This window comes from Lycium barbarum, chromosome 5 (genome assembly GCF_019175385.1).
Source record: "Lycium barbarum isolate Lr01 chromosome 5, ASM1917538v2, whole genome shotgun sequence".
In the NCBI taxonomy this organism is placed as follows: Eukaryota; Viridiplantae; Streptophyta; class Magnoliopsida; order Solanales; family Solanaceae; genus Lycium; species Lycium barbarum.
The window spans coordinates 106064867-106076133 of NC_083341.1; the positions used below are offsets into that span (position 1 = coordinate 106064867).

Sequence of the window (11267 nt, forward strand, 5' to 3'; positions counted from 1 at the left end):
ATAATACATATAACTTAAACATATTCTAGCATAACTTAATATATATATATATATATGTTGTTAGTTAGTAAATATATAAACTTATATAACATATATAAATATACCTACAATATACTAAGAAATACTATAATATACATATACTTTACAAAAAAACAAAAACAAAAAAAAACTTTTTTTACGTTTAAAACCGGCCGGTTCCGGCTTCCAACTTTCCAACCGGAAACCGGCCGGTTTTCTAACCGGTTGCCGATTCAGGCCGGTTCCGACCGGTTAACAGGCTTAAGTTGGACAATCGATAGAAAAGGAGAAAAATAAGAATATAGGATTTAATGTCATTGAAAACTCAAACCTACCTTTTGATCTTGGTAATAATTATTTGGTCACAATCAAGGGCAGTTTCTGTTCACATAAAGAGTGCAGAAATACCTACATTCTATTGTGACGTTCATGAGTTCCAGACCCTACATAGCCCCCACAATCTTTTTTGTTTATTCTAAACCCACCATTCCATAACAGCTAAAGCATGTGATCCTTTTTTACGTACACTGATGTTATGTGGACTAAATTATTGTCAGTTTGGACACTTGGTTACGTGTATATATACTATCATATTATATAGTACACTGTACACAAACCTCATGCTACTACTCATTTACATATAAAAACCTTAGCACAAAACCATGGGCGTTGTGTTTTCTCCCATCCCCAACACTTCTGTTGCTTCTTCTATTCTGTGAATCCTCATGGATCTAATCATATTTTCCTTTGTTTCATTCTATACTGATGGTATTTGACTGAACTAGTTTAAAAAAGAAACAAAATTGTTACATACGCAAAACACACTTGAAAATTGTGATTTTAAACAGGGCATAACATTTATGTGACTATAAGAGCATCTCATTAACTAAAGTGAGAAGTTTAGGGCAGACTATGAAAGAAAAGAGTAACGTACAAAAATCAAACAAATGGAGTATGATTCCACTTGCCAACTATACATAGGAGGAATTCATTTATATTTCCTTTCATACACATATATATAAATCAATAAAGACAAATTCAAGATTTAAATCAGCAGATGCAGAATACTACCAATCGAACTCGCCTAGTGCGCCTACTTTGCAATTTGCATCCGTCTATGCTTATAAGTTCATTTTTCTTACTTTTTGGATAGTGTAGGACTGAATAACTACAAAATTATTCATAATTTCATATAGTCGATCCAACTAGTTTGATATCGAAGTCGAAATATAGCTGATTAATTGATTGATAAATTAAGTTAGAAGAAAGAGAATGAAGAGGAGGAATTCAGGGGAGGCACTGTTGCTAAGGAAGACAAAGGTACAAAAACTTAAGCCCGTGAACGTTGCATGTGATCATAAAAGAGCTGTTATAATCAGTACCCTTGACCACTTATATATACCCAATCACGTGCGTCTTTTTTTGGCTTTTATAATCAGAAAGAAAGAAGAAACAAGAATAAATAGTTATTCTGGTAAAAACAATAATAGTACTAACCTTAACTTATAATTGCTACTTTCATACTAGTAATAGTCCAATAATAGCAACTCTAAAATTATTTTCTAATCATTTGTGCATGAAAAGACACAAGGTGCACTAAATTAAAGAAGAGGAAAAAGGAAATGCATGCATACTTAAACACAAAAAACAAACTACTTCCTCCATTCCATAATAAGTTACTCTTTTAGCTCTTGCACACCCTTTAAGAAATTGCTTACTTTTAGAAAATTATAAGTATTTTTACTAACTTACCCCTAATTAATGCTTAGAAAAAGAAAAGTTATTTAATGAATCTTGATTATAAATAAGAGTAAGTTTGAAAGAATAAGATTAATTTCTTCTTCAAATCGTAAAGTCACTTATTTTGAAACAAAATAAAAGGCGTAAAAGGTCACTTAATATGGAATGGAGGGAGTATATCTTTATTTTGACAGGTGAACAAATGCATATCTTAATTTAATTTTTGCAATCAGTGTTTATGTAAATTAAATTTCCCTTATTTGCAAGAATCTAACACATTATTTTGCATGGAAATTGAAACCAACTGTTTTCATTTTTTTTTACTCATATAAGATTGGGTAATAAAAAAATTGCAGCCAAACAAAATCACATCAAGAAAGGGAAGTTAATTAATAAAAGAAAAAAGGAGATAGGGGGACCAAGAATGAAGGACATAAATGCCTAGCTAACATATTATTATTAAAACAAAAACTATATTGCTTATGCATGTACAGTTTTTATTTAACACTTAGCATATTCCTTCCTATATAAACCACCAGAAGCTCCTCTGTTGGATAAGTAAAAAAGACAGAGCAGTTACCAACTCCTTACTCTCCTCCATTGTTTCTCTCTTTCTACCATTAAAAAAAATGGGAGGATTAAGTTTTAGAAGCTTCACATTTGTATTCATAGTTGCATTTCTCGTATGGTCGTCGTCAAATGTAGAGATTTGTAATGCAAGAAGAGGCAAGCATTGGAGACAACAAACAAGAACTTCCTCTGCTTCTTTGTACAAGAAGAAAGGAAAGTCTCATGGTAACAATCACCACCACAAAAGTGGGAGCAAGCCGAAACCAAAATACTCGTCTCCACCACCAAGTACACCGAAAAACCCCCCAAGCAAAGGTTACGACAATGTACCTTCGACCAACATCTTTGATGTAAGAAATTTCGGTGCCAAAGGAGATGGCAAGACCGATGACACTAAGGTAAACTCAAATTTTGATCTACCATGACACTAGTTAGCAAGTTACAGGCTAACTTTCACGTATCATCACTGAACTTTATTCATTATTAGACTGAGTAACTGCTTCAAGCATAGTGTAACTTTAAAATTCAGTGACATTACGTGAAATTCACTCAGAATTAGCCAATTGTCAGTTTCAGTCAATAATAATTTGTTTTCTACTCTTTCAATTCTTTATAGATTTAAGAAACACGAGAATGCAGGACAAGTTGCTATTTGCCATACTCCAATTTACCAAACTATAGGCTAAACTTTTGATATTCCAATTGGAGCTCAATTGCCAAAATGTCAGCTCATAGAACCTGCAAATTGTCACTTATGAATGGTCCTTCATCATGTTCAAGAAAGAAAAAGTTTGTTCAGTAAGAGGGTCTCACGGGTTACCAATTAGACAATGTAAATAAAGTGGATGAAAAGAGTTTCTGGGAATTCACATAAATAATTTCATGTTTACAGGACAAAAAGTTAGGTCACTGTGATAATTCGATTTCTGTATTATTAATGAACTAACTTTGGGGATACAGAAATATATAATAGGAAAAAAAAAATACAAATAAGATAAGACAGAACTGCAAGCAGAGTCATAGAGAAAAATGAGGTGGCTCCCACTAAAATGATTCTCGTTAGGGTAGTTCACACTAACTTACAACTGAATATGTTATGAATATCTGATAGTACATATTAATAACCTGATTTCAAAAATAAAATAGAAGGTGAAATGCATATATTTACTTTACTAACCATGAAATCTTTAATTCTTGTGATTCAAAAACAGGCATTTCAAGATGCATGGGCAGCAGCTTGTAAAGTGGAAGCTTCAACGATGATCGTCCCATCTCAATATGTATTCCTTGTCGGACCAATGTCATTCTCAGGTCCATACTGTCAGCACAACATTGTTTTTCAGGTCAGTAATGATACAGATTATCTGCATATATGTAAAAACTATGTTACTTAGATCTTTAATCATTGACATATTTGTGTCGAAGGGGTTTGATACGAGTATGCATACTTCATACGAGTTATTTCAAGTACACTACAAATTATTAAAAAAATGCTCATAATTGCATAAATATCTGTGAACAAGTCCATATAATAGAGTCTAAAACTGCTGGCTATATTAAAAGGTCTATAACTCTGTCCTCTTTGGCTATGCAAATACAAAATACCTCTCGACAATTACACGATTCTGAATCACAATTTTGATACTAATTCTAATACGTAAGGCAACATTCAAGAACCCATTATATGTGTCAGTCTTCAAATTGCAGATTAGGGACCATTTTTGATGAATATGCTCTGTTTTGCAGCTTGATGGGACATTAATTGCACCAGTTGATGCCAAATCTTGGGGTTCAGGTCTTTTTCAATGGCTTGACTTTACCAAATTGGTAGGGATTACAGTTAAAGGAAGTGGGGTGATTGATGGGAGGGGTTCAGTTTGGTGGCAAGATACCCCATATTCTGATCCTCTAGATGATGAATTAAAACTAATCATCCCACTAAACAAGACATTATTGAGACATCCTCCAACTCCTGTAATTATCTGTCCTCAATTTTTGGAATTCACAATTATGGATATATATCATGTTTCGATTTCTGTTCCTTTCTAATACTCTTTTTCCAAAATTTTGCGTGGCAGCTGAATCGCTCACTTAGTGGAAAAATGCCAAGCATTAAGCCAACAGTAAGTGACAACTTCAAACACCTTATCTTTTCAAGCTGCATATTTTGGCCATTAAGTGTTCATTTCGATCTAAACGAATCATTGAAATGCAGGCTCTTCGATTCTATGGGAGTTTCAATGTTACTGTAACAGGCATCAGAATTCAGAATAGTCAACAATGCCATCTCAAGTTTGACAATTGCATAGGGGTATCGGTATACAATTTCACTGCCACGTCTCCCGGAGATAGTCCTAATACAGATGGAATCCATTTACAGAACTCCAAAGACGCGCTAATCCGCAGTTCCAACATTGCTTGTGGTGAGAATAATTTAGTTCTTAATTCAGCCAGTTCAAGTAAATACTAGAAATCAGTCAAAAAGCTTAAGAGATGAGGCAATTATTTCTTCCAAAATTGAGAGCTCAGTCTCCACTATGTGTAGTGATTGACAGAAAAAGTTTCCCTTAACACTAAATTTTTACAACAAACATAACTAATAAACTGGAGAACATGGCAGAATATTGTCCGCTTTGATAATTCCATAAGGACCACATTCTTGAATTTTTGACCACTAACACTTCGAGACATAGCAACCGCCTATCTATTATATATACTTTGTGCGCCACAAGCTATAAGACCCTACTTGCAAAAACTGATCTTGTCCATATAGTAAAAAAGTAATTTCCCTATAGAGAGACTTTTAGCCCCACACAGAGGAAATTTGTCCTTTGTCAATTATTTCAGTTCAATTGAATCTTTGTCATTTATTTCAGTCCTATTGCATTATCTGCAGATATCGAAACTGCTCAAAATAAGATGGAAACCTAGATGACAACTTTACGATAGCATAAACAATTTGAACATCAAAAGAGCCAAGCACATATTTGTCCTTCAATTAAAAATGTTAGTACATGCTAAAAATACTCATCGATTTTATTTTATTTTATTTGTACAGGAGATGACTGTGTCTCCATACAAACTGGATGCACCAATGTGTACGTACACAACGTAAATTGTGGACCAGGACATGGAATCAGCATTGGAGGACTAGGGAAAGACAACACAAAGGCTTGTGTTTCAAATATTACAGTCAAAGATGTTGTTATGAAGAACACAATGAATGGTGTCAGGATTAAGACATGGCAGGTATGCTTTTTCATAGTGACTTAAAGACATTTTTACTATTGGACTGCAAAACTTTTACTAACCAGATTTGAGTTCAAATGTATCTACAACGATCATTAACGTTAGATTCTACTATTGCAGGGTGGGTCAGGGTCAGTACAAGGAGTGTTTTTCTCAAACATTCAAATGAACGAAGTGCAGCTACCAATTGTAATTGATCAGTTCTATTGTGACAAGAGAAATTGCAAGAACCAGACAGCTGCAGTGGCTTTATCAGGGATCAACTATGAAGGTATTAAAGGAACATATACAGTAAAACCAGTGCATCTAGCATGCAGTGACAGTATGCCATGTCAAGAAGTGACCCTCACGAATATCCAACTAAAGCCAATACAAGAGCGTTACCACATGTATGATCCATACTGTTGGCAGACGTTCGGAGAGTTATATACTCCTACTCAACCTCCAATTCAGTGTTTACAAATCGGCAAACCAGCGAGCAACAAAATTCAGGCAGATCATGATCAATGCTAGTATAGTAAGACTATTACCTATGTTTATATATTTTTGGTGTCGTTATTAGTGAGGTCGGCATACTTTTGCAGACCCCTATTACACCATATATAGAATGATTGCATATTCTTAATGCATAAGAGTATAGAATTTCTTCTTCTTCTTTTTTCCTTTAGTAGGATTACTGTATGTGGTATTGAATTATTTTTAATAGCAAGGATTTCTATAGTAAGGTATGAGAGAAGGCACTTCCATCTGGATTAAACTGTCAACTTGTTCTGCCAGATTGACACCAAAACCATTACTAACATACCAATACTGACTGAAATTGCTACTCAGTATATTCTATCTGTTACGTAACCAAATGAAAAGAATTTAGGATACTTTGCAGCCATGAAGAGAATTATAACCATTGGATATTTTTTAGAAAGAATACTTTAAGGGATGGCAGAAGTTTTTGAAACCAGCATAAATAGAAAATAAAAATATTCGATGAAAGTAAACTCCAACCAAGGACAGCTTTTCACAACCTTTGCAACAACCAAATCTTCATTTGCCAACATACGTGAATCGCTTCTCATCAAGCAAATATTCCCCCTAAATTATGGTAAAGACCACATCCAAACGACTTTCTTCAGGGCTCAAGCTCTTAAAATTTAAATAGACTGATACCTAAGAGAGACCGGGAAAAGAGGTAATTGATGTGCACTCCGGAATAGTTTTTTTCTTCTTTTAGAAGTTTAAGTTGTGAAGCCAGAAAAAGCGAGGATATTACTTGGTATCAACAAATGTTTTTATAAGACACTTAGCGAAGAAAGTTAGTGTTTGATGGACCCCAGCATCTAAGACTCCGCTATGTTTTCAAGAATTTTAACATACCACAGACATTAGCAGATAAAACAGCAGACTCTTTTCAACAGCTAGAGGTGGTCATGTTCCCATACGCACAAATCTCGATGCATATGCCTTCATTAAAAAGCCAGTGGTTGATCCCTATAATAAGCTTTATGAATTCATAAGCCAGGGACCTAGCAACTGGACAAAATCTGCAGTTAACTAAAATCTCAACTCCCTCAAGTCACTTTAAAAAAGCACACAGGTATCATAGATTAAGGTAGTAAACTAACAAACTCAAATCAAATAAAGTGCATCACCTTGCACATGATTATTGGAGCAGACTCCAAATAGAGTGAAATAATCACCTTCTTAAGGTAATTAAATATTGAGTAAACTCTGTTTACCTATTTAAGTAGAACATGAAAGCTTGCAAATTATGAAGTCTTGAGCAGCTGCTGACGTTAACCATGGAAGCTCAGATCCTTAGATCAGTTGATCTCTCATTAATGCTTTCCAAGATCCCCTGTCATTTATATGTTCATTCCTTGACTGTGATCCATCTTCTTATTTAAGTGAAACTCCTTCGATAGAAAACATATGGACTATTCCATCTGCCTAGTCTCTGCAAGACAGAATAAATCTTTGTATGATTACCCTTTTGTCACTTGAAAAGGGTGATAGATGACTTTGCTTTATTTTCATAAAAATTAAAAAGATCCAGCTTTCCTATTTTTGTCAACGAACGGGATGGAACTTATCTGTTTCTAATGAGTACGAAAATCGTGTAATCTATGGACCACAACGACAGTTCCTGAAATAGCCGTCAGCAACTGACACTTTGAATGGAATTATCGAGTTCAAACGAAAAAGAGTACTTCAAAAACAAACGGAGACAACAAATAGATTTTGCAACAAAAATCTAAATGTTTGTCATGTGCACCTTGACACAATTAGCATTTGGAATTTTCAGCTCTACCCGTGGTCTAAGCTGTTAAAACTTGTACTGTAGTTTTTCTTTCTTCTATTTTTCAGTGAAGTGGGAGACAGATTCCAAGTTATTCAACCTTTGCGCATCAACGGAAAAAAACCTTTGTGCAACCTGGAAGGAAAGAAGGAGAGAACAGTTTTATCAAATGCATATAACAAAAAGAAACTACTGAGAAATGCAAGGATAGAATAGTACTTAGTTCAAAGAGTTTCTTAGAATTACAACTTCTGTCTACAAAAATCCATATTTTGGAGACGATAAAAAATATCATCGATGCTATTAACAACATCATTTTACAATACAAGTTCCTTTATAATCAGTCAACAAACCATTTCCCGTCCTTTTACTTGATTTTCACAGTATTCATTGCTGAACTAGCAAGTAAACCACATAAACTGTCCTCTGCAATTCTCCGGCAAGGTTATCTTCCCTTCAACTTAACTGAGAAACTATAGCACACATCCACAAATAGATGGTAAAAGTTTATGATTAGCTGCTACGAAATATTCTTGACAATTTTTCAGATTCACAAAAATTCACAGCACAGATAATTGGTCAACAAATACGTTATACATACTCTCCCTCCATCCGCCATATGCATGATCACTTGAAGTAAGGATTATTTTCAATGATTTTATTTGTCATTCTGCCATAAGTCTTGTCTCCTAGCCATTACATCTGTCCATAACCAATTCAAACATTAGATTGTTACTCAAATTGAGTAAAAACTAGAAATTGTGGCACACTCAATACATGTCACAATTTGAACCTTTTTTCCGCTTTAGAATTTAAATCAAGGGTTTTAGTACTTACGAAAGTAATAATTAGCAAAAAGGAAGACGTGAGAAAAAATGTGGCTAGATGAACAACAAGCTTCCCATCACACTTTAGACTGCGTAATTCTCGCATTCAGGTCTATTTGGAACACGGGATGCTTTGTGCACTGAGCAACCCTTATTTGCTAGTTCTATTTGGACTTCTGATTGGTTTAGTTGTCAATATTATCATTTGTAAAATCATTAAACAAAGGGCCTAATTTGATCGTGGACAATAAATCTCAGGTCTTATTTTCCAAATTATTGCTTCATGTGCAACTAGAAGTTGTGGGAGAAGTATTAAACCAACTAAACACTCTTCAAACATGCTCTATAGATTGTTGTTCACATAGCAAATGTGAAAATCAAAAGATAAAAGAAAAGCAAAAAAAAAAAAAAAAGGGATAGGCATGAAAGTAAGTGCAGAGTTTCCCAACTCTGCTACATGATTTGCTTTTCTTTTCTTTTTTTGCTTTTCTTTTCTTTTTTTTTTTCAATTATGCTCTTGCTCTTTTGAGTTTCCACTATCTATTATTTTAAATGTATTAGTCAACCATGAACAATGAAGTACATTAATCAACTTTTATAATCGTATGTTTTTCTTAATAAAGATTAGAGAATGCACGCATTAAGTTTGCTCTTAAGCTATTGCTCAATAAGAAAGGAATATGATCACTGTCCCAGATAAAAACTGAATCTTGCTTTTTAACTTCTTTTCCAAATCAAAAGCCACTAATTCCTTCTTTTACATAACGGTGGTAATCGCGTTACCTTGCACACACCTCGATTAATCCTGTCGAAGCGGGTACCTAAGTACCAAAACTTAGACATAAAAGGTTTGGATTGTTAGTGCAAAACACTACTGCTCTTTTGGGATAATGGATGCAGGTTTAATATAAACACATTTTCTTTTTTAATATAAACACATTTTCTTTTTTACTCCCTCCATCTCAAAATACTTGTCTGTTTTTTATTTAAACCCTTTAAGAAAACATTAATAAGGGAGTGTTTAGTCTCTTAAAATATTTCACCATGTAATCTTTACTGGATAAATGTTTAGAAGTACAAGACAACTAATTCTTTTTGGTACGTGAACTCACTGCATCAGCAATTAATACAAGGATAAAATGGAAAAACAAAAACTACTTAATTTTGTCTTTGATTAAATGAAATGACAAGTATTTTGAGTAAGGACGACAAGTATTTTGAGATGGAGGGAGTAAGAGCCTGTTTGGATTGACTTATGTTAAATGTTTTTAAGCCAAAATAACTTTTAAATATCTTTATAGTATCTGGAGAAGATAAAAAAAAGTATTCGTAAGCACTTGTTTGTAAGCAGTTATAAGCCCATTAAAGTAGACTCTTAACTTTTATGGTAGATATTACATGATTCCAAAATAAATCTGTAGATCAAGTAATTTATTGAGTTGGTGCAAACATTAATAAATTTTTATCCCTCCTGCTGATGTAGGGGCAGTAATAAAATGACAATAGGAATCAAGGAAAGAGATAAAGAAAGTTACCCCATAGTGCTATGGAGTCAATTTTCCCACAATATTTCGTTGGCTTTACCTAGACAGAGATCCCGTAGTCACAGTTTCCAATTTTCATGTAGTAAATTTACAACCAAAATAGAATGATTTGGGGTACTGCTATTTCAACTTTTGAACCAGTGTAAGAGAATTGTGCAAAAACAGCTTATGCGCCAGAAATTCAAGTTCAAAGGCCTGCGGTAGAATTTAAATACACACTATCATATTTTGTTAAGTGGATTTGGGGAGGTTTCTCATTAAAGTTTAGCGATTTAACCGCAAAAATTATATTTACCCTCCAATTTAAAAAGCGAAAACCCTTCTTCATCTATTTTCATTTTTTTTTTTTGTAATTTAAGAACGTTGTCTTAGAGTTTCACTAAGAAACTTTGAAATTTAAATAAGTCTTGCTATGAAAAATATTTGATCTTATAAAAATGAATATGGAGGACACAGTCATTATGTTCGAACTTATACAGTTAAAATTCTAATACATCACGAAGAGAATATACCACATTGGTGACAGACGAAAATCCTCGTATAAGGCTTGGGCAATATTCCTCCCTTTGAGCTAGCTTTTGGGTATGAGTTATGCACAATGCCTAATTTGACATGAGATCAGCTTAGGCTCGATCCGATGTGGGTCTCGGAAAAAGAGGGGGTAGAATGTCCTTGGACCAATTAACTGGCCCCTGATCGATTGGGGGTGAAAAATGCCCCCGGTCCATGAATGTGTACTCTCCAGACAGGACAGTGGACCCCGGATATAAAGAATGTCCAGATCTGAGGGGGTGAAGAGAATACACCACATAGGTGATGAACAAGAATCCTGAGCTCCTTATAAGGCTTGAACAATTCTCCTTCCTTTGAGTTAGCTTTTGAGATATGAGTCAGGCTTAATGCCTAATTTGACACATTATCCTAAAGTTCAAATTTATACTATATGTTATAGAAATACCATATGTGAAGTAATTTAACATTATTGATCATGGTACCTATTTCACTCAAGAAAATTATATATTTTAA

The 11267-nt window shown here is 34.0% G+C and overlaps 1 protein-coding gene and 1 long non-coding RNA gene across 7 annotated transcripts; one reads left to right on the top strand and one right to left on the bottom strand.

Annotated features, from left to right (window-relative positions):
* The first annotated feature begins 2300 nt into the window (after nucleotides 1–2300).
* LOC132641093 (polygalacturonase At1g48100) lies at nucleotides 2301–6341 on the top strand. Its single transcript, XM_060357976.1, has 7 exons — nucleotides 2301–2726; nucleotides 3540–3671; nucleotides 4075–4302; nucleotides 4407–4451; nucleotides 4544–4751; nucleotides 5387–5577; nucleotides 5698–6341. Exons 1-7 carry the CDS (start codon nucleotides 2388–2390, stop codon nucleotides 6088–6090), a joined length of 1536 nt encoding a protein of 511 aa, XP_060213959.1. The 5' UTR covers nucleotides 2301–2387; the 3' UTR covers nucleotides 6091–6341.
* On the bottom strand, nucleotides 3351–10583 carry LOC132641094 (uncharacterized). Of its 6 annotated transcripts, none has more exons than XR_009582681.1 (5): nucleotides 10233–10583; nucleotides 8224–8572; nucleotides 7847–8005; nucleotides 7311–7717; nucleotides 3351–3646 (listed from the first exon to the last, which is right to left on the bottom strand). It is a non-coding gene; the product is annotated as an uncharacterized LOC132641094 (long non-coding RNA). The 6 variants fall into 6 exon arrangements; XR_009582680.1 differs by having other exon boundaries at nucleotides 7311–7742; XR_009582678.1 differs by having other exon boundaries at nucleotides 7311–8005; nucleotides 8224–8343; nucleotides 8472–8572; nucleotides 10233–10582.
* Between the last annotated feature and the right edge of the window lie 684 nt (nucleotides 10584–11267).